The sequence below is a fragment of the Pelodiscus sinensis genome, chromosome 27 (assembly GCF_049634645.1).
Source record: "Pelodiscus sinensis isolate JC-2024 chromosome 27, ASM4963464v1, whole genome shotgun sequence".
Taxonomy (NCBI): Eukaryota; Metazoa; Chordata; order Testudines; family Trionychidae; genus Pelodiscus; species Pelodiscus sinensis.
The window spans coordinates 12,865,882-12,892,967 of record NC_134737.1 but is presented as its reverse complement, the minus strand read 5'-3'; the positions used below and the strand labels follow the sequence as shown (position 1 = coordinate 12,892,967).

At 46.4% G+C, this 27,086-nt stretch overlaps 2 protein-coding genes across 4 annotated transcripts in view; one reads left to right on the top strand and one right to left on the bottom strand.

Annotated features, from left to right (window-relative positions):
• MAPK14 (mitogen-activated protein kinase 14) overlaps positions 1–16,593 on the bottom strand; it is a 60,516-nt gene extending 43,923 nt beyond the window's left edge. The window contains exons 1-2 of one of the 2 annotated variants that reach the window (XM_075910336.1): positions 15,997–16,593; positions 4,304–4,433 (exon numbers count right to left, since the gene is read on the bottom strand). In XM_075910336.1, coding sequence (XP_075766451.1) covers positions 4,304–4,433; positions 15,997–16,112 — 246 coding nt within the window. In that variant the 5' untranslated portion in view covers positions 16,113–16,593. The remainder of the gene's footprint in view (positions 1–4,303; positions 4,434–15,996) is intronic. The other variant, XM_075910335.1, reaches the window with a different exon arrangement.
• A 919-nt stretch (positions 16,594–17,512) lies between these two features.
• The window catches only part of SLC26A8 (solute carrier family 26 member 8), a 34,918-nt gene continuing 25,344 nt past the window's right edge, over positions 17,513–27,086 (top strand). Inside the window, exons 1-4 of one of the 2 annotated variants that reach the window (XM_075910171.1) lie at positions 17,513–18,062; positions 18,886–19,064; positions 22,243–22,382; positions 25,378–25,494. In XM_075910171.1, the coding sequence (XP_075766286.1) occupies positions 18,895–19,064; positions 22,243–22,382; positions 25,378–25,494 (427 nt within the window). In that variant the 5' untranslated portion in view covers positions 17,513–18,062; positions 18,886–18,894. Of the gene's footprint in view, positions 18,063–18,155; positions 18,287–18,885; positions 19,065–22,242; positions 22,383–25,377; positions 25,495–27,086 lie in introns of those variants that run through there. The other variant, XM_075910170.1, reaches the window with a different exon arrangement.

Here is a 27,086-nt window from a genome sequence, read left to right as displayed (position 1 = left end):
AACGTTCAACCATGTGATTTTGCTGCCTCAAAATAGCGTACAGCGCTGATGCTGCAGTGAATGAGAATTAGTCACCCAAAACCAGACCTTGTACTGGGACAATATAGAAATTACACACATTTCCAGGATGCCAAGAATGTATTCTGAACAAGTCAGAACTATATCCATTTTTGTTACTAGTTGGGGGAGTTCATGGCATAACTTGATGAGAAAATAAAATAATCCATAACATATACATACTGCACAAATGAGAGTATTAATCAAGACATGCAGTATTTGAAGTTCAACACAGATTGGGATAATTGTTTACATTTAACTTTCCAACTTGCTAAGACTTGCTGCATCCTATTCAGAGAAGTTACATTACAGAAGTTGGAAAGTATTTTTGCAAAGGATATTAAGGTTGCAAGAAACATCTGATACTACCTGATCCACCCTTCCAGAGTACCAAATTTCAGGCTTCTCGTACAACACAAGAAATTAGAGAGAGTAGAAATACTGCTATTTATTTTCTTCAAAAATTGTATCTAGCTTCAAAAATAATGTACCTTATTGATTATCAACAGCACACTCCGGCTACGTCTAGACAGCAGGGCTATGTCAGGATACTGGAAGTATCTTGAAACAGCAATTCCGCATCTTTAAACGGGCCCATTAAGTCTAAATATATTTCAGAATAACGGGAGCGCTATTCAGCATCCCTGTAACCCTCATTCTATGAGCATTAAAGGGATTTATCAAGATAGCTCTTTGTTTTGACATTTGGCTCTGCGTAAACAATGCCAAATTTTCAAATAAGCTATTTCAAAATAACCTTGAAATAATCTATGCAATTTGCAATTGCATACCACAAATTGCATAGCTTATTTCAAGGTAAGGGTGCTGTGTACACACCCCCTAAGTGACGCACAATATAGTAAGGGCAGGCCTACACCACAAACTTACAATCAACATGGCTGTGCCGCTTCTGGTTATGACTCTCTAAACCAGGGCTGCGCAAGATGTGGTCCGCCTTACATTTTGATTGGGCCCACAGACTGCTTCCGGCCACTTTCTATTTACATCCAGCTGCCCATGCCATCGAATTTCCAGATGGTGGCTCAGGCAGCAGGATCCTATTTAAACGGCTCCCAGTCATGGTGTTACCCTGGGATAGGCTGGAGCCGTGAGCCCTTTAAACAGAAGCAATTTAAAAGGCTCACGGTGCTGCCACTACTGCATTGCCTGGCAGCTGTCCAGGGTTGCTGCCGCTATTTAAAGGACTCCTGGTTGTGGCACTACCCCGACATGGGCTGGAGACATGAGCCCTTTAAATAGCCACCACAGCCCCAGGCAGCTGCTAGGCAACACCGGGAGCTGCAAGTCCTTGCTGTGTTTTAATTCAAAGCCTCTGGCCCTAGACAACCCAGGGGAGAGGGGAAACTAGTCCTCAGCCCCACCCCAGACCCCACCCCTTCCAGGGTTTGAGTCAGCCCATTCCCATATACCAAAATTCATTAAGTGCCGCCCCCCGCACCCCACCCCGTGAAAATTATTGCCCACCCCTACTCTAAACTGACAGCTGAGAGTTCGTCCATCATCTTAAGCACTCCAACTCTATAGAGGCAGTAGCTATGTCAGGAGAACCTCTCATGCCAACACAGCACTGTCTATACAAGGAGTTAAAGTTGATATAACTATGTCACTCAGCAGTGTGGATTTTTCACCCCGTGTGATGTACTTGTACTGAAGTATTTAATGTAGACCTGGCCTCAGACAACGTCTCTGTCAAAAGGAGCTTACAATCACATACTTTTTTTTTAAACTAACGCAACAGATCACCAATGATCAGGGTAGATCAATTTATCACATACTAGTGCAAATAAATCTTTTTATAATAGATACACAACAGCACTATTAAGATTTCCAAGGGAGCCAAAAGAAAGTAGATGTTTGGCACAGTGGCTTGGCAGAAATTCTGTGCAGAAAGGACAGCATGACAAGAGGCACAGTGATGAAAGTGGAAAAGGCAATAAGACAGATGGTGTGGCCAAAGCAGAGGAAAAAAGGAAGAAAGCAAGAAGAGAAGAAATTAAATGAAGTGGAGTTGTGCAGAGCCTTAAACACGAAGATGACCTGATCTTGATACAGAGGCAATGGAAAACCAATGAAGGGATTTGAAGATGCAGGAAATGGAATGAAGTGCAGTGCGTATTAGGGATGTTAAGGGCTTCCTCCCCCCCCCCCCCCACCCTTACTGTCTTTATCAGACAGAGGGAGCAAGGGGGACGGACCTGGGCTTTGCGCTGCGCTGCGCTGCCCCTTTGAAATACTGCCGTGGAGTCCCCAGCTGACCCCAGGCGCCATGCAGCACTGCTGCTTTGAAACACTGTGGCAGCAATTCCACGGGACAGCGCCACGTAGAGCCCACAATCAGCTGTGTGATGCTGCCCCTTTGAAATGCTGCTGTGGCGTTTCAAAGGGGCAGTGCCGCCCTATCAACTAATCAAATAGTCGATGCAAAAATGCATTGACTACTTGATTAGTTGATTACACGATACTTAACATCCTTAGTGCATATGAAAGATAGTGTTTATATTCTCTCAGTTTCATGGTCTAGGTACCAAGAAAGAAAATGGGGAGGGGAGGAATTCCCCTCATGCTATAGTCCAAAGGTTACGCTTTTCTCCCTTAAGCTAGAGTCTGAGCTCTCTGAAAAAAGAGCAAAACTGGAGGTTATGGTTCCTACAATGGCCATGATCCTTGACTCACACCTGCTGTAATACAAATAATGAAGTCAGGCCAAAGACAGTCTACATCAGTGAAGAATGCAACAGCTGAACAGGCACAGAATTCACAATAAAACCTACCCAGGGGGACCACAATAAAACAAACAACAGCCTCTTCCTGATCCTAGCATCATGGAAGATAAGTCATCATGTCTCAAGTAGGGATGTAAGCAACTATTCAACTAGTCGTTGCTCCCTCCTCCCCCACTTGCTGCTTCTATCATAAAGAGGCAGCAAGTTGGGGGGAAAAGAGGAGAGGGTGTTGGGGGAAGCTGCCTTAAAGGCCGGTTCCCTTCAGCTCCATGGGAGGGAGCAAGGGCGCACTGACAGCATTCCACCTTTGAAATGTACAAGAGTCCCTGCTGGGGCTCTTGTACATTTCAAAGTGGAAGCATGGCATGTAGCCTGGGTCCAGCAAGGGGAACAGGGAGTCCCCCGCTGGCCCCAGGCTCCATGAGGCATTTCAATCTTTGAAATGCACAAGAGTCCCTGATGGGGGCTTGTCTTTATTTCAAAGGCGGAACATGGCATGGCACTTCTGCCTCTGAAATGTAGAAACAGCCGGGCAGACTCTTGCTACATTTCAAAGTGGAAGCACCCTTATCAACTAATTGAATAGTCAATGGAAATTCCATCAACCATTTGATTAGTTGATTAATCTAATTTTAACATCCCTAGTCTCAAGACACGAAACCTGCATCTATCTTTGCAAGAGCAGTGACAATTAATGCTAAAATGAGCATTTGGAGCCACCAGTGTTCAGTAGTACTATTGAAACCCTGATTAGAACAGGCAAAGCAAGAGGAAAGTGAAGTGTCATTTAATTTTCCTCACAAGAAAAGTCTGACACAGCAGTAGAAGAAACCAAGCATCATAGAATACTGTAACATGTTAAAAGCACAAAAGTTAAAGAGGAACAGACACCAATTAGGCTCATCTTAATACCTGTGTATATTACTGTAAAATACTGCATTAAGTTGAGGCTTTACTATGAAACAGTTACACTGAAAGTCTTGCTTCATCACTGAAAGTTAGAGCTCTCAAAATGCCTTAACAGTTAACTTTCACTGAGTTACTGGAATCTAGATCAATTTGTTACTATTAAGGATCTTCTATAAACCTACTAAAATATACTTAGCACTCAAAATCAACTACAAATAATCAGGAACTTCTTCCATCTTCTGTTTTCAATCAGGTTAGTCTGAGGAGATATGGTCGCTTTCAAAAGCATGTACACTGTTGCCCTCTCCCTCCGTCCTCCTTCCCAACACCTACTAAACATCCTACAAATCAGCAAAACGAAAAAGACTTGTAGCAGAATTTGACCAATTTTATACTAAAAACATATCCATTCTTCTGACATCTCATTTTCTCAAAGTACTAAAAACATTTTACTTGATACCCAAAGTCTTCTAGTACAAGACTTTTAATGTAGTCATTCTGAAAGTTAGTTTCTCTGTTACTGGATCATCTGAATTTGATCAATATTCAGTTCCCCACATACTGCATGTCTCTGGGCATCTCCTAGAACTTACATTTTCATGTTTCATATGTTTAAGTAACCGTAGTTCTCTGTAGGTCCTTTTGGCGTGAATGATGGACTGAAATGGTCTAGACAGTTTTTTCACAGCCACTCGCAACCCAGTTTTTCTGTCAAAGGCAGAGCTACAATTAAAAAAATAAAATAAAGTTACCAAATATACTATAAAAATACTTTAAAAAGTAGTAACCACATAGTGAGACCAAAATAACCCACTTTCCACTCTTCCCATTGAAATTAATTCATTAAATACCCTGTGCCACATTTTAAAAAGCCACGTTTCCACACCTATGTTTTGTTTCAAAGGAAAAGTGGAAAATCACAAGGTGAACCCTTTGCATCAGGATTAGTGGCAGGGAAAGGGGTTTTGAAGAAGAGAGGAGTACACTGTACTTTAAGAAAACCATCTGATTCATATCCTAAAAGCATTTGTACATAACATTTTAATGTACTTGGAATTAAGATGTGACAATCACAAATGCAGTCTCATTTTTAAAAAAAAATCAATATTCCAAGAGATAATCAAAGTCTTCAAGTCTTTTTTAGCTGCAGAGTCTGGGCTTGTAAAAACTAGTAATTTAGAAGGAAGCATTCTACAAGCTTCCTCGAGCATTTCAGAGAATGACGACAAATCTTTTAGGAAACTTCATTTCAGTTTAATTCAACTAGTTCAGGTCAATTACTAGCTCAAAGTTAAGAAACAGATTGAGAACTGAAAAAGCAGGAGAGCTTTTTTTTCCCCCACTTACAATCTCTAGTTCTAAAATCTTGAAGGATATTGTAAACAGATAAAATCAATTCAATAACTATGTAGGCTACTTTTTTAAATAAAAGTTTATTTTAAATGGAAAATACATTTTGATAAATTCTTCATATGTATCAGCACATTTAAAGCAATTTTATTTCACTAATCAAAGCATAACTCTTTTGGTCATTTTAAAAAAATTTCAGCTTCCATCCAAATAGAACTTGACATGAATCAAGAATAAAAAGTTAATTTACAAATTAAAAAAAATACATCATTCACCATTGTTAACAAAATAAAACAAATAAAAATTGAAGAGTCTCAGTGTCTGTTAAGCTATATAACAGTTTAAAAATGTGTCCAGATGTAATGTATCTTCCTGCTTAGCAAAAAACAGTACCAAATGTATGTAAAGACTATACCTTAGTTGTAAATACATGTTTTAATGGTTATCAATTAATGCGATTCATCTTCTCTTCAGGGAAAAAAAGGTACAAATGCAAAACAAGATTAAAACTGATTATTTACAATCAAGATTTCATGCCAGCTGTTTTAATTCACTTTTGATTTCGATCAATCCATCCTGAATGTCATCACAAAAGATATTTACATATATGAAAAGCATTATTCTATTAAACCTACAATACATCCCTACACAAATATTCCAGAGCCCTGAGAATTTTGGAATCTAGGCACCAACAAAAGATGGCTATTTACTATGAACAACTAAATTTCCCTTTCCCTTTTTGATTATGTCTGAATCTAGCTTCTTCTGCTTTATTAAAAAAAAGAGAAAGAAAATGTGAAACTGATGATTTTATACTCAACGGTAAAATAATGGAGAAAGGGTGCAGAAAGTAGAAGAGATGCCAGGAGTATTGGGAAATCATTTGTTCATTTCATAGAACTTTTATTCAAACCGGCCTGCCTCTCATTTCTACATGAAATCCATACAAACCATTTCCCTTCATAATCATGAAAAGGAAGGGAAAGCTCAAGTTTACAAGTTCAAAGAGGGAAGCAAGGTCAGTAATGGAAAGTCCATCACCACATCCTACAGAAGAGAAGTCTCAGGAGAAAAACATATGCATACTAAAGTCAGAAATAAAAATTAAATATAACTCACTTCCAAACATAGTGTATTTATCTTCTATAAAATGAAGTCACAATACTTAGTGTAACCTGCTACATTTCATTTATGAAAAATACCCCTATTAAAATCCATGCATACTTTCTACTCCAAGTGCTAAAAAGAAGATTATGAAAAACTGGGCAACTATGCAGCCAAACACCTAACTTTTTTTTCATGCAGCAAAGATAGTCTTCTATACATTCTCTATTTTGTATTACCGTGATATGAAAGGAGTACTTTCAGTCTTCCTCTGTAGAAGAGCAGTAGCCCTGTCTGCAGCTCACAGGAAAAAATATGGAAATAGAGCTGGAAAAGTCTACAGGAGATCACAGAATCCTCAGACTGCTGTAGTTGAATTACTAACATTGCTTTGGGTTATTCAAAATGTGTTTGAAATGTACTATGCTCTTCATCATTTATGTGTATTAATGTACTTCCTACACTTCACTAACCGGACAGTCAAAATAAACCAGTAATGGTTTCATTTTGTTTTGATTCATTTCATCTCAAGTTCTCATGCACAATTACGATGCATCAATATTGAAGTAGCAAACCCTGCAAAGGAATATTTCAAATACCATTTTCATTTTACAGTTCCATGAAAACTTTAAAAATAGAAAAAAAATTAATTCAAAATCTATACACAGGAGTATCAATTTAATGAGGGATGAAGTGTTTTCCAAATATACTTCACAGCTCCAAAATAAAATCTTAGCCATCGTAATTCAACCTAGAACCAAACTAACGATCCTGTCCCAAACTAACGTCCCTACGCTCTAAATATTTCCTTTCAATATGCTCCTCCAACTGAAAAATATTTTATCCTAAAAACACTTCTATATTGTTCTCTACAATTAGGCTCCTTTATGGAAAAGAGCAGTAAGCTAGAAAGCTTTAAAGAAAGATCTCACCCAGGCTTTGTTTTAGCTGTTTAGGCTATAAGAACACTACAGAGCTTAGAGTACTGTATTACAGGTGCCATGATGTAGCCATGCTATTGTGAGCTCTCTAGTGTACCCCCTCTAAGCCAACAGGAGAGAATGCTCTCCCATCAACTTAATTAATCTACTCGCAACGAGCAGCCGCAACGATTTCTACAGAAGAAGATCTACTGCTGACACAGCTCTAGACCCAGGCGCTTAGGTCAGCGTAATTATGCTGCTCAGGGGCCTGGCTTATTCATACCCTTGAGTGACATAAGTTATATCAACTAAGTGATAGTGTAGACATAGTCCTAGATAGTTCCCTCTCTGAAGAGCTTACATTTATTAGGGCTGTGGTCTCCAAACTTATCATGGTTATGCTCAGGGCTCGCCAAACCGCAGTGAGCCCTGCTTGCCAGCCGCGCTGTCCGGCGATCTACTCATGGACAGATTGTTCTGCGCATGCGCAGATCGCCCGAACCCGGCTCTTGCGGGTTGTAATCTACTCGCCACAGGCGAGTAGACTGCATTATTTGTCGAACCCTGGTTATGCTCCCCTTACCTACATTTATATCCTTCCCCAAGAGCAGGAGCCATGTCTTGCCCCTCTGAACATTTCTCTGCACTCCACAGGGGAGCACAACCCAGTTTTACATCCACGGGCTGCCTCGCCTGCCAGGGAAGCTAGAGGCTTCTGATTTAGAGCAAGGCTGGGGAAAGGAGGCGGACAGTCCGTGGTGGAGAAGGAACAGGTTAAGAACTATTTAGAAAAGTTAGATATGCACAAATCCACGGGACCGGATTTAATGCATCTGAGGGAGGTAGCAGATGTGACTGCAGAGCCTTTGGCCATTATCTGTGAAAACTCATGGAGATCGGGGGAGGTCCCAGACAATTGCAAAAAGGCAAATGTGGTGCCCATCTATAAAAAAGGGAAGAAGAATAATCTAGAGAACTTCAGAGCAGTCAGTCTCACCTCAGTTCTCAGAAAAATCATGGAGGGGATCCTCACGGAATCTATTTTGAAGCACTTGGAAGAAAGGAATAGTCAACATGGATTCACCAAGAGCAAGTTATATCTGACCAACCTGATTGCCTTCTATGAGGAGGTAACTGGCTCTGTGGACATAGGGAAGGTGGTGGACATGATATACCTTGACTTTAGTAAAGCTTCTGATATGGTCTCCCACAGTATTTTTGCCAGCAAGTTAAGGAAGTATGGACTGGATAAATGGACTGTAAGGGTATGTCTACACTGCCACCTTAGTTCGAACTAGGGTGGCTAATGTAGGCATTTGAACTTGCAAATGAAGCCTGGGATTTAAAGATTCCGGGCTTCATTTGCATGTTCCTGGGTGGGCGCCATTTTTAAATGCCCCTAGTTCGAACTACCTGCCCACGGCTACACACGGCATGGACTAGGTAGTTCGAATTAAAGCACCTAATTTGAACTACCGTTAAACCTCCTTACAGGAGGAATAATTGACTATTCGATTAATCAATTACTTGATATTTTACATCCCTAGTTGGTGGTCAGTTTCAAGCAGAGTGCCCCAAGGATTGGTTCTGGGGCTGGTTTTGTTCAACATCTTTATTAAAGACCTGCATGAGGGGAAGGATTGCACCCTCAGCAAGGATTGCATCAAGCTGGGGGAGAGGTAGCTACACTGGAGGGTAGGGATAGGGTCCAGAGTGACCTAGACAAATTGAAGGATTGGTCCAAAAGAAATCTGATGAGGTTCAACAAAGACAAGTACAGCATCCTGCAAGTGGGATGGAAGAATCCCAAGCACTGTTACAGACTGGGGACCAACTGACTAAGCATCAGTTCAGCAGTAAAAGATCTGGGGATTACTGTGGAAGAGAAGCTGGATATGAGTCAACAGTGTGCCCTTGTAGCCAAGAAGGCTAATGGCATATTGGGGTGCATTAGGAGGAGCACTGCCAGCAGATCTAGAGAAGTGATTATTCCCCCTCATCCAGCATTAGTAAGGCCACCTCTGCAGTATTGTATCCAATTCTGAGTGTGGGGGCACTGCGGCAGGACAGTACCCAAAGGGGAGGATGCTATGGTCTGGGAGGGATGTGCATCCTAACACAGGGGTAGAGGGAAAAAATAGATAGCAGGTGAGACACCAGTTAAAAGGGGGTGCTCCAGAGCTGAAAAGCTAATTCCCAGAGTGTCCAGCGGGAGGTGCCCATTGTGTTGTTACCACCGTGTTATACACAGCCTTAAAATGCAGTATATTTCAGCTGAAAAAGATGGTTGAAGAAGAGAACCTCCTTACACAAAACAGACATTTCAAATCCTATGTTTTAGAAAGAAACATGAGTTTAGTATTTACATATCTATCTTGAATCACAGTTTCTAAGATTCACAATTTCTAAGATGCAATTCAGGAAATTGCTTCATTACTTTCTAACTTACCAGATTACATATCACTTTTGAGTTGTGACTGTATGTCACTTAAACCCTTGAAAAACAACTACAAAACAAATCGAGAGAACTACTGTGTCAAAGTTTTTTCAGGGGTCCGATATAAAGAACTGGCAACTCAGGTAGAGTTTGTTTAGAAATTGGATAACCAATTATTCTCAAGTTTAGCTACCAATAAGGTTGTTCTGATTATCACTAGCGGCTATGCAAGCAAACATGCCAGCAAACATGCTACTCTACTGACCAAGTTTTAGCAGTAGCCTCTTTTTTGTCTTGAAGATAACTGGTCATTTTTTAAAGACTAACAACCCCATTGTGCAAACAGGAAATCTAAGGCCCTCAAAATGTCTGAGAGTCCTGTTTATATATTACTAAAACCACAGTCACTCACAAGTGCAGTCACTGTATGTTTGGCAATTAACACACATTCAGCGCTTAGCTATAAAAAGGCATTTATTTCAGCACCTCTTCCCAGACTGTGTTTGATCATATTAAGTTAGCACCAGTTTGCAAAAAGCTACAATACCAGATTACCCATAAATATTACTTTGCTTTACACTAGGTACTTCAGGATGAGAAATGACTCACTCTACACTTCTTAAAATTCAAGTTCAAACTCCTTGACCTCATTGTCAAGACTCTGCCCACCTCCTCCCCATGTGTATGACTTGTCTTCTGCCACTACACCCTTATTTGCATGCCACCAGCCTTACTAAAATATTTTCAGGCTCCTCCCACTGAACTCTATGGCTCCTTTCATGCCACACCCCTCACCTGAAACACTCTTCTCCCCCAATGAAATAAACAATCTTGCTCTCTTCAAAGTCCCTCCCATACTCATTTCTTTTGGCTAATCTTTCACAGTTTAACATGCAATCCCCACATGGATACTTCACCCTATAAACTAATGAAGCTATTTCTCCTTCAGGTTGGAAAGGTAAAAAGAATAATTTCCATTTTATTATTGTTTTTATTTGAAAGGCACTCAGATACCTTGGTGATGGATTGGCGAGAGTGAAGATGGATGCTATTCCAAAAATACTTAAGTAGCAATGATTTTGCAAACTATTTGGTAAGACATTTGAGGTTTTTACTTAATTTCCCCTTATAAATTTTCCATTTACACTTCCTTAAATTTGCAGTAGTTTTTTTTTCTTTATAGCTAAAGAGAACTTGCTATGTATGTAAAGAAACTCAGAGTCGGGATCTGATACTTTATCAGTTGTCAAAAATTAGTCAAAAATCAAACTCAGTATTGTACACATAATTTATAAAATTCTTTCCCAAACTAAGTATGGCCTTTAAGAGGACATTTATGGATTAAGGCCCTGTATACATTAGGGATTTTAACCATCTGGTATTTGTGTAAATGTGTAACTGCTTGAAATCAGGGATGTAATATAATAGTCAATTAATAGGGATGTGAACAACTAGTCAACTATCCAATAAGCAAATGCTTATTGGATAGTGACACACTAATTGACTAGTAGCTTCCCCTCCCCCCCACCTTTGCTGCCTCTATCAGAAAGAGGTAGGGGGGAAAAGAAAGGGGTGATTCAAAGCTGCAGCACCACGTGGAATCCAGAGTCCTGGGCTCCATGCGGCACTGCTGATTTGAAATGCCGTAGGGAGCATGGGGTCAGTGGGACTGCTTGAGTCCCCCGCTGGTCCCGTGCTCCTGGCAACACTTTCACATTTGATAAACAAAAGCTTACAAGTTAATACTATATACTACACACATTACCCCTACCTTACCGCCAGTAAATTTTTTGCAGGCTAGCCAGCAGCCCATCTCAGTCCTGGCTTGGGCTGGGTCCAGGACCTACCTCCACTGCGGCTCTGCATTTTAAGTATATTAGGAGCCAGGCAGCCTCAGTTCCGGCTCGTGCTGGGTCCAGGAGCTCACACCCCATTCTGGACAAGGGCTGCTGCCACTCTGCACTGCTGCCTCTGTATCAGAGGCAACAGCACAGGATGACAGGCTGCCGGTCTGTGAGGGGACCTGGTTTTTAAACTGGCTCCCATTGCAGACCAGCTCCCGCCTGGCACCCCATACTGCTGCCTCTGATACAGAGGCAGCACAAAGTGGCATAGGGCTCCTCAGGAGTGGGGTGGGAGCACACTGGCTGCTGGTCCTGCCCCCAGGGACTAGAGAACAGTTGAGGAACCAATAAGAATTCATGAGGTTAATCAACTATTCAATTAACTGATATTTAACATCCCTCCTTGAAATTCTAGCAGTTACATATTTACACATGGGGCAGGGGAGGGTGCAGACAGCTCTGCAAGAGCTGATATGCATGCAGAGCTGGCATAAAAGCTGCTTCCTACATGTATTGGCTCCTGTCTGCCCCTCCCGTCCTCGCTGCTTCTCTGAGAGGCAGCAAAAGGGAGGGCAGACAGTTCCACAGAGCCAGCACATATGGAGAGCCATCTTAAAAGCTGGCTCTCTGTGCATGCCAGCTCCTACCTGCCCCCTCATGCTCCAGCCTCAGTGGGAGGTGGCAGGAGGAGGGCAGGCAGCTCTGCAGGAGCCAGCACATGAGGGGAGCCAGCTTAAAAGCCACAATGGCTCCATCTCCGTGCCCCCCAACTTGATGTCTCTGATACAGAGAGGCAGCAGGGGGAGAAGGGGGGGGAGATGCATGTAGTTGATAGGATAAACCCAGGCTTATCCATTAATCAGGTAGTCGACTACACATTGACATCCCTAGAATACATTTGTAAAAACACATTGCTTGGAACACCTTTTGCAGTGCTGTAAAACACTTCATATCTACACACAACAGATGTTCAACACATTGTAGAAGCCAATCAAGATGCTGAAACATCAGTGACAGTTTTTAGTTTGGATCTATCTGATCCCACATCACCAATGATTTCTCCCCAATATGGTCAGGAAGTCACAAGAGTTGCATCAGCATCATTTAGTCACTTTTCCCCAATTCCTTTCTCCAGTGAAATACCTTACATTTGGAACCATAATATCCTATACCTACAACCATGAAGAGGCATTCTAAAATGGGGTTTCAGGAGCCCCAGAAGGCACCAATGCCAACATGTTTGTAGCTTGCACTTCATGGGAGTGCATAAGAAGAAATCAAACAGCTAGGTTACATAAAAAAGCTAAATTGTTGCAGGAGTAGGCAGCATAAACATTTCACACAACAGGTGTTACTGACATGGTTTCATAATTTTGTGTAGGCAACTTCACTGACTACATCACTGCTTCCTAGACTTTTGAAAATTGATCTGTCCATCTTGTATCTCCAAATCTTAAGTACACATCTTCCATCTATTCTTTAAGTCAAAGATGAGACGCAAGAACAACTGTGCCCTATAATTTAGGGAACAGTAATCCAGCAGTTCCCAACCACTGCTCCGTAGACTGTCGTCGGGCTACAGCACGCTGCCAGGCTCCACCTATGCTGGCTGCTCCAGACCAACGTGGTGGGCGGCTGCCACAGCTGAAGCCAGCTGTTCGTGTCGGCTCAGCAGGCCGGGGCTGGGGTACATTTTAGCAGACTAGGAACATTTTATTTGCATACTCATTTGCATCATGAATATGCAAGAATGCAAATAAATGTTACTGGTCCATCAAAAGTTTGTAAATGGTTTTTCCGCTCCGAGATATAAAAAGGTTTGGGAACCACTATACAATTCTACCTGACAGTTCGGTTACTTATGTTTGGGAAAGAATCTTCTCAATAACAATCAAGACATTCATCTTGTTTAACCCCCTCACTGCTGTATGCACATAGTGACGGGTGATAATACATTTAATCTCTATCACTGTGCGGGGAGTTTTCGGGCTTGAGGGTGTTAATCACACTAAAATCATAATCCTGTATTTGCAATGAAAATTAATTTGATGCTTCAGCCAACACAGGGACTTTATACTAGGATCAGGAAGGAAAAGATGTGCCACACTGGAGCAAATCCTTTTGTGAATTCAATAAACTTTGATAATCAGCAACTATCAGCTACATGTTTGAAGCTGCTTCCAACAGAAAATACAGCTTACTCTGCTACTAATGCAATTGCACAATCTCTGAAGGTTCCGACACTCTGAAACAGGAAGTTAATGATGCAAATCCTTATGTTATATGGGTAATGGAAGGAAATATTTTTAAGTAATGCAAGCATTTTTTTTTTGAAAGCACAATGGGGGTTTGGAAGTAGGAGGAGATCTTGCTCATTATATTTCTAGTGTTGACCCTGCTGCAAGGCACTGAGCACCCTCAACTCATCATCTCAGGAAATAATCATCAACCAGCAAGGTCAAGCTCTTATCTTAGTACAGTACAGGCAGTCCCCGGGTTACGTACAAGATAGGGACTGTAGGTTTGTTCTTAAGTTGAATTTGTATGTAAGTCGGAACTGGTACATATTGTAGGGGAAACTCTAGCCAAACATTTCTCCAGAGCTCAGTTTTATTCTCCCACACCTCACTTCCCTCAATCCTTTATTCTCAAGCTGAGGTGTCTGCTGAGAAAAGCCGCTCCGCATCTCCCTGATCTGCTGGGGGGGCGGGGCTAGCTTCGCGTCTCCCTGGTCTGCTGGGGGGGAAGCAGCTAGTGCGGGGTTGCCTCACCCCATTTGTAAGTAGGGATCCGATGTAAGTCGGATCCATGTAACCCGGGGACTGCCTGTACTACAATTACACTTAGCATTTCTATACCAAAAATTTAGGGGGAATGCATTCGGTTAGTCAGCTGTCATACCAATTATTCATGCTGCTAGAACCTGTTTAACCTTTATACAAAGTATAAAAGACAAATGCTTAATATACTTTACTACAAACAAAGCAGTTTTAATAGATCTTATTTAAATGGAACAATATTGTAGAATATAATCAGCCTTTTTTAAAAGCAAACATCTGACAGGTTTTTTTAAAGCTACAATATATACATAGCAATTACTTTTCTTCATTCATATTTATTGTGAGCCCTGCACTATAGGTATAAATTTACAAATTGCATATAACTTCATTAATGCATGCTCACATCACAAATTAGGAGACCATTGTGTGGAAGCACTATTACAAAATCTTTATCGGGGTTTGACATAGTGGGTGAAAAACTTTAGACACTATATGTGTTCATACAGCATTAATGTATCTTTTAAAAAACGGTAAAGCCACCTAAAAAAGCTTTCATGCATCACTGTGATTTGACAACACCACTGAGGATAGTCAAGTAGATCAACTCATTTCTTTTTTTATATTATTGAAGAACAAAACTAATAAGTACTGTTGCATTAGCAAATGAGCAAAAATACTTGATATACCATGGGAGCTCAGCATCTTTGATTATGCTGCTGTAATTACAAGCAATTCAAACTATAGATACACGTCTTGTGTGTATTGGTTATACACATCTTATCTGTATTAGTTTAACTAAGGATTAAAGACCAGAATATTTTTCTTTGGGGTTATGTCCACGCTTTCACAGATCTGACAGCAGGACTAATGCCTAATTTTCTCAATCAGGAAAGACCACAAAATTTCCCCTCTGTTAACCTCCCATGCCCAATTGTTACCTGTAAAAGCACTGCTGGCAAGGCAAAAAAGAGAACCTCACAACCTTTTCCACCATCTCATTGTCACATAACAACCAATCACTCTTTAAAGTTACCCCAAATGCAACTTGTTCTGCAGCTCCAAGATGAAACTGTCATCCTGTTCTACAAAGCAAATTGCAGGGATTTGGCACACTCCACCTTTCAGTAACTCAAGTGGGGGAGGAGGAAAGTTTGTGCATTAATATCCTGGAGGAAAAGGGGGACAAGAGGAGTGTTCCCTGTAAACTGTACTAAAGAGATTCAATGCCAATGAGCTGATTCACAGTGCTTACAGCTAGGTTTTGTTTCCAATGATGTGATGGGGACTTAGGGACCTAGAGAGGGGACAGGTCTGCACCTCCCCTCAGGGGACCTCGGGCCGCCTCCGAGCTCCCTCACCACTTCTACATGTCTTGGTTCACATACAAATTTATTCAGCTCATGGTTAGAAAAAATGGTCCATGAACAGAAAAGACTAGAGGGAATATTAGACAAGACTCTGAAATTGCGTTTACCAGCCCCTGTCATGCGGTGCCATCTGGGGCACAGCACCAGCCAGACACTAGTTCTGCAGCGGTTTCTCCACTAACCCAGGGATGAAAATCCCCCGTGGGCAAGGCCGATTCAATCAGACCGGGGGCAGAAGGCGGGGAATGAACCCCAGCGAGCTGAGGGGGTCCCCCCCCGAGCTGAGGGGGTCCCCCCCCGAGCTGAGGGGGTCCCCCCCAGCTCCCCTTCAACTCATTCAGCGCCCTGCACGTGCACCGCCCGCCGGCATGCAGGAGCGGGGGAGAAGCCAGGCCAGACTCCCTACCCCCCCAGGCCGAGAGCGGAGCCCGCTGAGGAAGGGGTGCAGCTCAGGCTGGCAGACACCCCCCCACACACTCACCAGACGGAGCCGTAGGCCCCGGAGCCCACCGGGGACAGGTTCTGGTAGCGCTCGGGCACCTCCCAGACCGTCTTGTTCAGCTCCTGCCGGTAGAACTTGGGCCGCTCCAGAGTCATCGCGGCTCCGCGGCCCGCCCCGCCCGGCCAGGCGGGAGGGGGGACTCCGCCAGCGGCCCCAGCAGGGACGCCTCCTCCCCTGCCCCCTAGAGAGGGGACAGGTCTGCACCTCCCCTCCCCCCCCCCGCTCCGAGCTCCCTCAGCACGGCCCGGGCCGGGCCCCGTTGGCAGCCTCCGCGCGCCCCGGGCCGGGGGGTGTCTCGTGCAGCGGCGCCCGGGGCTGTCTCGCGCTAGCTGGGCTGGGATTCTCCTCACGCGCCCCGCGGCGCTGTCACCCCACGGGGCGGGACAGCGCGTGGACGGGAGGAAAGGGGGGGGGTCCTTAAAGGCACCAGATGTGAGTTGGTGGCGGGGGGGGGGGGGGGACTCCTCTCACAAACAGACCAGGGCAGGCGACGCGGGCGATGCCGGAGTGACCTCCCCCTCCCGGCCCAGTGGCACTGCCCAGGCTGCGTCAGGCGGCGCCGCCTGCTCCTCCCGGAGCGCAGACCAATCGATCGCGCCCCCTCCCCTGGCCCCGCCTCGCGAGAGCCTAGGCGCGAAGAGCGGCTATGACCCAATATGGAACCAGCGGCCGGGCGCTCCTGTCTCGCGAGAGCGACCCGCGACCCGGCGGGGGGCGGAGCGAGGCAGAGCCGCGCGGCCTGGCCGCAGGGGAGGACGCTGGCGCGGGGCCCGGCCTGGCTGCCCAGCCCTGGCGGCTGGCCACGTCCCCGCGGCCGTGCAGAGCCAGTGCCCGCCCCTGCCCCAGTGTGTCTGCCGCGTCCCCTCCCGCCCGCCTCTGCTGGGGGGGGCACTGTGCCCCTGCCTCTGCCGGGGGGGGCACTGTGCCTCTGCCTCTGCCGGGGGGGGCACTGTGCCCCTGCCTCTGCCGGGGGGGGCACTCTGCCCCTGCCCCTGCCTGGGGGGGCACTCTGCCCCTGCCCCTGCCTGGGGGGGGGGGCACTGTGCCCCTGCCCCTGCCTGGGGGGGCACTCTGCCCCTGCCTGGGGGGGGCACTGTGCCTCTGCCTGGGGGGGGCACTGTGCCCCTGCCTGGGGGGGGCACTGTGCCCCTGCCTGGGGGGGGCACTGTGCCCCTGCCTGGGGGGGGCACTGTGCCTCTGCCTGGGGGGGGCACTGTGCCCCTGCCTCTGCCTGGGGGGGCACTGTGCCCTTGTCTCTGCCTGGGGGGGGGCACTGCCACTGCCCCAGTGTGTCTGCTGTGTCCCCTTCTGGGCACTGTGCCCCTGTCTCTGCCGGGGGGGGGGTACTCTGCCTCTGCCTGGGGGGGGACACGTCCCCGCCCCTGCCTCTGCCTGGGGGGGGTACTGCCCCTGCCCCAGTGTGTCTGCCGCCTCCCGCCCGCCCCTGCCTTGGGGGGGGCACTGTGCCCCTGCTTCTGCCTGGGGGGGCACTGCCACTGCCCCAGTGTGTCTGCCGTGTCCCCTTCTGGGCACTGTGCCCCTGCCTTGGGGGGGGGGGGGGCAGTTCTCACGCCCGCACCTTGCTACGGGCTGGGCTGCAGGCCCCTGTTCAAGTCCGTGGGGCTTCGGCCTGTGCTGAGAACAGGCCCGCGCTCAGTCAGGCACCAGCGGGGGGACTGTCACGGGGCCAGGCTGCCGGTCACGGGCGGGGGCCTCGCCTGGACCCCGCTGGATTTCCCTGGGCAGGCGGGGAGGACGCTTAGAGGCGCTGTTGCCCCAGACGGACGCGCCTCCCTGGACGGCCCCGCAGCGGCTGAGCGCAGCGCCCCCTTGGTTGGACGCGGGGGGGGGGGGGGGGGTGCAGTCCCCGTTCCTGTGTTTCTCTCGTGCACGTTTCCCCGGGTGGCTGGGCCCCGCAGTCACCCCGCGGCTTGGAAAAGGGGGGGGGGGTGCAGCCGACACCCACGACCTGCGTTGCGAGGGGGCATTAAAACACCGGCTGGGGGGTGGCTGGTTGGTGCGTTACGCGCCGCGGCGTGCAGCGGGTACGTGTCCATTCATCCCGCTACCCAGTGCACAGCCCCGAGGGGGGGGTCAGACCGGGCTCCCCGTGGCGCTGGGGGGAGCGGAGCCGGGCGCTCCATGGGGGGGGGGTCTGGCCGCCGCGGAGGAGCGGGGGGAGTATCCCGAGCACCGCGCGCCCCGCCCCGGGGTTGGCAGTTGGCCAGGCCCGGCGGCCCCGCGTGTCTCGAAGCTCAGGCTGCCGCAGGTGAGCGCGGGGGTCCCCTGTTCCCGGCAGCATGCGCGGAGTTTGTCCCCGCCCAGGGCCGGGCCAGTGGGGGGGGCCGGCAGGGAGCCGGGGTCAGTGCCCCCCAGTCCCTTTGTAGAGCTGCCCGGCCACAGGGATCTGTGGACAGGAGTCCTGTGACCCCCAATGAAGTGGCCCTGGGGGCTGCAACAGCAGAGGGGGAGCTAACACCACTGCCACTTATGCCACCATTGCTCCGTGGACAGAGGACCTCCCGGCCACACTGCCCTGGCATGACACCCGCGGCGTGGGTGCACAAGTGCTGGTGATGCTGCACCGCCAGGTTTGAAGTGGTGGCCATTACAGGCGTCACAGTGTGGTTCAATGGCTCTCAGAAGAACCCCCCCCCCCTTGTACAAATTGTTTCAGCACCCTTCTCAGATGGAGTTACATCAGAGATGGATTTTTCCCTGGGCTTAGTCATTTAAACATTTCTTTTCAATGGGACACTCCAGTTCAATGACCCTCCTTTTTATCTTCAGTGTCATGGGTAATGTCAGTGGCTTTGATTCCTTCCTCTTGCCTTCATTATTCCTGTGTTTTTGACTGTCCATGATCAGGGTGACTGCATGGAGCCAGATGCTGAGACTGTCAGTGCTCCCAGGCAGCTAGGGAAGTACAAAATCAAGAGAGGCATATACACTGAGGAGCACTTTCAAAAGAACTATGAGAGAAACACACCCTCCCTAAGGAACAGGGACTTCATATTCCCCCGAGTCCAACGAAGGGTACACTGCCGGTGAGTAATATGCCAGGAATTATTTAGCAGATATGAAGAAGCTGAGGAGCCTGGTCAGGTACCAATCTAAACGCAACTACTGACCCTCCTGCTGCCCACAGCTCAGTACAAAAACACAGAGGGGACTGATACAAACCGAATCAAAGTGCCAAACCAGTGCTCTGTGTTTGGAGCAGCTAAGCAGAGACTGCTGTATGTGTTTGCCACCCAAGATGGAAAATGTTTTTGTGGCCCTCCAAACAACCAAGCAAAACAAAACAAAAGTCATCAAGCAAAAGTGTTGAGAAAAACACATACACCAAACAAGGATATGTGACTTCTGAATGGAAGATTTAGTGCCCACAAATCAGGGGTGGGGAACCTGGGGGCAGGATGCAGCCCCCAGATTGTATGAATCCAGCCCCCTTGGCTCATGACTCCCTTCCTGCCCCCAGCACTGGGGTGACCACACTAGCACTCTACCCCTGCCTCCCCCCCCCCATCCCTACCACCTCACCACAGGGCTTGAGCACACAAAATCTACTAGCCTGGACCCCCCTTAGGCTCTGGCGTGTGAGGAGGATGTGGGGAGTGTCTTTCTGCTTCTCATTTGGGGGCCATGTCAGTGAGAGTTGGGTGGAGATTTGCACTTTTCACCCACTAAATTTTCTGTAGGTCACCAGCCCCCGACCCAAAAAAGGTTCCTCACCCCTACCCCAAATGATAGTGTGCAGGGGGTCACCCACGTCTAAGGCCATGTGAGTCAAGCTTACCACAGCACTGGGAGAGTCGCTTCCAACAAACCACAATAGTCTGTTCATTTCACCGTTGTGATAATGGAGTACCTCTGCATAGTGTGGATGGATTCTGCTAATTGTTTCAGACTCCTCTGCACCTTCCTTCAATCCTAGCTGGCAGCCACAGACAAAAAGTTACACTGGTTTTTTTCTGGCAATTGTGTTTGCTATTTTGTTTAAATTCTCTCAAGTACCACGTTCAGTTCCCGACTAGAGATAAGATTTCCTAAGAGTATGGCAGAACTTGTACTACCTTCCTTCTGCCTTACTCTGTAGCTGTGTTGCTGCACTGTGATATTCCTGCTAGGATGGGTAAGGTGAGTATGCACATTCAGTATCAGTTAATATAACCCCAGCCTGTTCTTCCCATTCCGGACTTATATGCCACCTGGGCGCTCCAGTGGCGATTTAAAGCGTCCAGGGCTCTGGATGCTGCTGTGGCAGCGGTGGCTGGAAGTCCCAGGCTCTTTTGAATCACTGGGCCTGAGAGCAGTTGCCCTTTGCTGCCACCACCACCACTCGACAGCAGACCTACTTGGTTCTGTTCACTCCTTCCAAAGCATCTAGCACTGATTACTGTTAGAGGACAAGGTATTAGGTTTACATGGACTAGGGATGTTAAATATCGGTTAATTGAATAGTCGAGTAACCTCATGAATTCTTATCGGGTAGTCAACTAGTCAATAGTCCCCTTGCTGGCGGGGCTGGCAACCTCTGTATCAGAGGCAGCAGCACGAGGTGCCAGGCAGGAACTGGTCCACAGCAGCTTGGGGTAGCAGCAGACCCTATCTAGGGGGGTCGGAGCGCCTGGACACAGCACAAGCCAGAACTAAGTTGGGCTGCCTGACTCGTAATATACTTTAAATGAAGAGCCACAGGAGGGTTAGGTCCCGGACCCGGCGTGAGCCAGGACTGAGCTGGGCTGCTGGCCAGCCTGCTAAAATATTTACTTGCAAGGGAATGGGAGAGGGAAATGCGTGTAGTCTATAGCATTAATCTGTAAGCTTGTGCTTATTGATTAATCGGTTAATCGACTACACTATTACATCCCTAACCTGGACCATTAGTCTAATCCTAGTATGGCTGTACTTACATTCTTAAGAACATTAAGTCTGACATCCATTAGTCTGCCATTCCCATATTACAGAACATAGTACAGGAAACACATTGGACTGTTCCCTTGATAGATGGACTAGGTGACTAAAATTGTTTTTTGCCCCAGTTTTCAAGGATTTTACGATGTTCAGATTTCTACTTTCATCAGAATAGCAAGAATCAAAGCACTATCATCCTGTGACGGGGCATCCGAGCCCCGCACTCCCGCTGAAGCGCCACCGTCTCAGGGAGGAGGGCGAGCAGCACGACAGTGGCCCGACAGTGCGTGCGCCAGCACTCTGGGCCACTCGGACATGGCTGCAGGGAGTACGTGTGGGGTGGGGTGGGGTGAGAGGAGGTGTCTGCCGTGCGGCACGCTCGGCATCCTCTGTGGTGTGGCATTTAAAAATGGCACGCCGCATGAGCAAGGGGAGAGGAAGGAGGACAGCTGCGGGGAAGAGAGTCCCAGCAGCAAGGACCAAGAGGTGGAGGGTGGCTGCGGGGAAGGAAGTCCTGGCAGCAACGGCTGGAGGAGGGTAAGGGTGGAAGCCCTGAGCAAAAGCCTTCCAAGACTGGACCGTGAAGGAGCTGAGGACTTGGGCGACCAGCATGGCCTCTTGGAAAAGCCTGCGAGTTGATGTGTTACAGGCGGCATCCCCGTCAACCAAAGGGGGGAGTGCAGTTTTCTACCCCTCATGGCCCTGGGTCGGGTCCTGCTGGAGGTTTTGTTGGCAGTGTGCCAACTGAGGCACTGCAGAGGTGAATAGAGGCACCCTGAGGTGAATAAGGATATGATACTCAAAGAATATCGATTCGGCTGAGGGTACTAGGACCGCGGGTCTCAGGGCGAACCGCATGGAACACTGGTGAAACGGGTGGAGGGAACATAGCCAAATTGCAAGGACGGTGGAGGAAAACACCATCGAGTGCCCCTCCTTGGGGTAGGGGCTACAGAAAAGAGGGAGGTGCATGCTCTGTTCCCTGAGCACACCCCTACACTTCCACTTACTATCTGTGGTAACCAAGTAATTGGTGTGTTCAAAGTTACGGGATCTTAATTCAAAGACAAATGTGTACTAACCTTCTAATGGGTACATAAAATGCCTGCTATTGATTTGAATGGAATATAAGGGAATCAGACATAGGGATCACTATGTTGCATTCATATTATATTTCTACAGGGCCTGAAAATGATTAATCATGGCTCTATGAGTTCTGGGCATAAAAAGGACAAAGGCCTGGTAAGGAGCCACAGAGCTGGAAATACTGAACAACAGCATACACAGAACTCATTCGGTTCGTTTCAGATTCTCCTGGGCACGATTCAGGAAGATCATAGTCAAGATGTTTCCTGTCCTGAACTGGTTGTGTGCTTATCGAGTCAGAGAGTGGTTCCTGAGTGACATACATGCCGGCCTAAGTGTGGGGATGGTCCAGATTCCACAAGGTAAGCAAAGAAAATATTCTTCCCGATTACATGGTTTTTTCTATTTTTATTTATATCCCATTTTTCCTTCTTTCTCCCTAGGTTAATCAGAAATTTTTCTCTAGTCATTTAAGGTCCTAAAGTGGATAGAGTTTGTATATGTATGCTTTTGTGTATATGCAAGTGAAAGTATTTTTTTCAGGTATGCATCTTGCATATATTCACACACTGATGTGGATAAACATGTTTGTACATGTGCAGGCTTAGCTTTAGGGGAAGAATTTAAAAGTCGCTTTTTCAGCTCGCATAGGTATGCTTGTGTAAATTTCCATATTCTTACCCGAGTATGGAAGCATGGCTCATGATTCAGTAGTTAAGCTTGAGTTTGTTTGCTTCTTTATTTGCTTAAAGTAGGGATTCAATCTCTTTGTTATGTATGAAGAAAACAATGTATTCTCCCTAAAATTACAGCTTACAGAATACATTTTCTGAAAATTTACAATTAATGAGCTGAAATACACTTTTTTAAACAACAGATCCTTTGAGAGGGAGAAAAACCTAATCAATCTCTAAAAATTACTTCAATTAATTTGGGTTCAAAATTACTTTAATTAATTTGGTAATCAAAATCATAGGGCCATTGAATGATTTCATGAGATTGGTTGGATGCCCTGACTTTGTTTCCATTCCTTTATATGTTGGGAGGGTGGGGGTTAATTTAATCTGTACTCTGAATTGCTAGGATTTATAATGCTTGGTTCTGGGATAATTGTAACATCCCTGTAATAAATGTTACCCTAAATTACTGGTACCTATTCTCAGATTTTAGCCTCATTTTAACATAGTTTTTATTGGAGATTATACAATGGGCTCCAAGTTGACATCAAATATCCCTAACTGAATTTATAATTTGCTATGTACAGGCCTATACACATCTGCATACATATATCTGTGCGTGTATTCACTTGGGATGTCAACGTGTAGTCAACTACATGATTAACTGATAAGCCTGGGCTTACTGGTTAATTCTATTGACTACATGCACTTCCCCCTGCACCCCGTTGCTGCCTCTGTATCAGAGGCAGCAGGGGCGGAGAAAGCAGGCGCCAATACATTTGGGGAGCTGGCTTTTAAGACAGCTCCTGCAGAGCCGCCTGCACTCCTCCTGCCACCTCCCACGGAGGCAGAAACACGGGGCGGCAGACAGCAGCTGGCATGCATGGGAAGCTAGATTTTAAGCCGTCTCTCCGCACTTGCTAACTCCGCGGAGCAGTCTGCCCCCCCTTGCTGCTTCCCACAGAGGCAGCGGGGGAGGAGGGTGCAAGGTGGGAGCACGTATCAGCTCCCACGGAGCTGCTTGCCCTCTGCACTGCTGCCTCTTTATCAGAGGCAGAGGGGGCAGGGGACAGGCAGGAGCCGGTGCTCATGGGGAGTCGGCTTAAAAGTTGGCTCCCCATGAGCATCAGCTCCCACCTGCCCTCCCTGCGTGGAAACATGTAACTGCTAGAATTTCAAGCTGTTACACATTTACACAAATACCTGATAGTTAACATCTCTAGTCTTCAGCATATACTTTCAAGCACAATATTGGATATACACAGAAACATACATGGGCTCCCAAACACATATGCATACACCATGGACACCTTCTAAGGTTTAGTATTCTATTAGTGTCCTTTGTGACAATGAGGTTTACAGCTCATCTACAGGTGCCAATAATGTTGATCAGGACCTGCGGACCTTCATGAATGACTTAGCTCCAACTTCTAGAGCTAAAACTGAAAGGAGACTATTTAGAAAAAAATGTATTGGTCAACACCCTTTAATTTGAATATATTAGAACCCTCATAGAATCCATCTTATGTTTCTAGTTTTTGGGTCATATCTAGAATCAGAAAGGACTTAATTATATTCAGATGTGTCTGAAATACCATGAGAACAGCTTACTTTTCAAAATTTCCATCCATTGGGGCTAACATCTCAAAAACAATTCTCAGACTTCACTTTTAGAATAGTGATAGAAATGTAGCCGTGTTAGTCTGGGGTAGCTGAAGCAAAATGCAGGACAATGTAGCACTTTAAAGACTAACAAGATGGTTTATTAGATGATGAACTTTCGTGGGCCAGACCCACTTCCTCAGATCAAATAGTGGAAGAAAATAGTCACAACCATATATACCAAAGGATATATATTGTGTTCATTTTTTTAATTGTATCCCTTGGTATATATGGTTGTGACTATTTTCTTCCACAATTTGATCTGAGGAAGTGGGTCTGGCCCACGAAAGCTCATCATCTAATAAACCATCTTGTTAGTCTTTAAAGTGCTACATTGTCCTGCATTTTACTTCACTTTTAGTCATTCTGAACCGGAACCTAAGCTCTGATCTGGCCTCAAACCTAATCCTCATTTTAAATCTAACTCGGAGCTATATTTGAACACCTCCTCACCCATCTATAATTTACTAAATGAGTTGCAAAGAGAATTTGGTAGTCATCTCCTTTTGTAGAGCGGCTTGCTTCCAGTGAGCAGGAGCAAAACATCAGATTGCTGTGAACTGTATTTTTTTATACCCATCAGGGCAATTTAGCATCTGATTACCATTAAGGGGCCTAAGTGAAAGGAGTTTGTGGTTCCAAGTCCAGTTTCTCGTTAACACGGGTTCATGTCACAAAGCCACCGCTAGGTTTGGCACAAACAGTCCCCCTAGTTGTTAGTTTCAATTCTTGACGTTGCTGCAGAATGGATTATCAAGGCCAAACAGTCCTGTCACATCTGGAGGTGCTTTCTCCAGACGTAGATTTAGACGGTGAAGGGGCAATGTGAGGGAACTGTGCATTGCTGCTTGCTGCCTGTGTTGTGTCTGTTCTAATGTAAAATACAGAGCTTCATTCTCCAAGGCTATCAGGCTGGCACTTTTCACCAGCAGAATTCCACTTCAAAAATAAAAAATAAATTAGAAGATAACGTCTCTCCAGGTATGCTTTGCTTTTAGAAATGTATGTTTTTCTCCAGGACTGTCAGGAGTTTTGTTAACACAGTTACCACTACCAATTGTCAATGGCTTCTATTCTGCATTTTGCTGCTCGTTGACTTATGTCATATTTGGGACCTCGCGCCACATCTCCATTGGTAAGTTTTACTCCTCTCTATGAATTGGGTCTCCGGGACTTATGGGGTCATGTGCAGAGTTGTCATTAGAGCGTGTGGGAGGTGCCTATACCTATCTTTGTCTCATCTCATCTTACTTGTCAGTATGGTCTTGTCCAGTCACCTGCGTAGGTTTTGGTTCCAGTTCTGTACTGACTTGTGTGATCTTGAGCACATCACTTAGGATTCAACTGTGCACTACTGTGTTTGCCAGTCAGGGGCAACCTAGGCTAGTGAGTGGGTCGCATGAGGGGCCTTCCTTCATCTCAGTGGACTGCAAGGTTGTCAAAACCAAGACGCTGTCTCAGGAATAGGGTAGTTTTGCTCACAGCACTTGAGCACCTAGAATTTGTGAGGGTGTGCCAATTGAACCATAGCAGCACTTTGAATGGATGCAGAGCTAGCGTGCGGCTCTGACAGTCAGCGTTGTGTGCAACCAGCACCTACCTCACTTCATGTGCTCTTGCTTTAAGTGCGTGTCATTTCAGTAATGCTGGTAGGAAAAAATTACGCGGAGAAAAACCAGCAGAATCGGGCAACCTCGTGCGTGGACAAGGGTAAACAAAATGTTTCACAGGCCACACACAGAACCCTGATGGGTCACATGATGCAGTGGGGACTGACAGCTTCCATGGGCCTGCAGGCAAGGTCTGGGGGGGAGCTGGCTCTGCGCCCTGGAAGGGACAGGGCCTTAGGTGAAACGGGTGGGGCTGGGGCAGCCAGCCTTCAGCACTGACTGGATCATGGCACTGGATCCCCACCCCCAGCCCTCAGAGCTGTGCGGAGCGTGTGGTGATGCGCTCTGGTGATGATTTAAAGGGCTCGGGTTGTTGATGTTGCTGCTGCATCAGTAGCAGCAGCAGCTGGGAGCCCTGGGCCCCTTTCAATCACCAGGCCCTGGCGAAAGTGCCCCCTTTCCCTGTTGGGCTGCAGGTTGCCCAACACTGTTTTATACCCACACAAGGTGTCTACTTGCTCCTTTGCTTGGGCTATCTGCATCACAGATACCTACACAAAGGAGAGAGCAAGAATGCCATGGCAGAGTAATCAGCAACAGGACTCACACAGAACACTCTTCCCTCCTCTCCCCTGTCGTCCCTGAAAGCGAATGTGGAACCAGACTGTGACCGAGTCAACATTTGGCTTCTGTTCTGCTTGTGGGGTCACGCAGCTGCCTGCCACTATTGCATTCTTAATGGTTCTACACTCTTCCTGAATGCATATGCAGGCCACCACATGGGAAAGAGAGCATTGAACAAAGAGATCAACACATGGATTGAAGATAGAAATCTGTGAGCCGATTTATTTTTGGCACTGGTTCTCATCCCAGATCTCTTTGTTTTCCCTTCCTTTCAGGCATTCAGCTAGATCTCAGTATACCATCTAGATGCAGTAATTATTTCTCGGTGATATAATTCTGAGATTACATTTTTTAGTAACAGATAAGTGATTTTGGGGTCTGGTTGTTCTGGTTTCTAAACATTTTCCCTTTAAGTGGATACAAAATGGACACCTGAATTACCTACACATTGCTCCTGCCAGCAAATGATCACCTTCTTAGAGTTGACATGGTG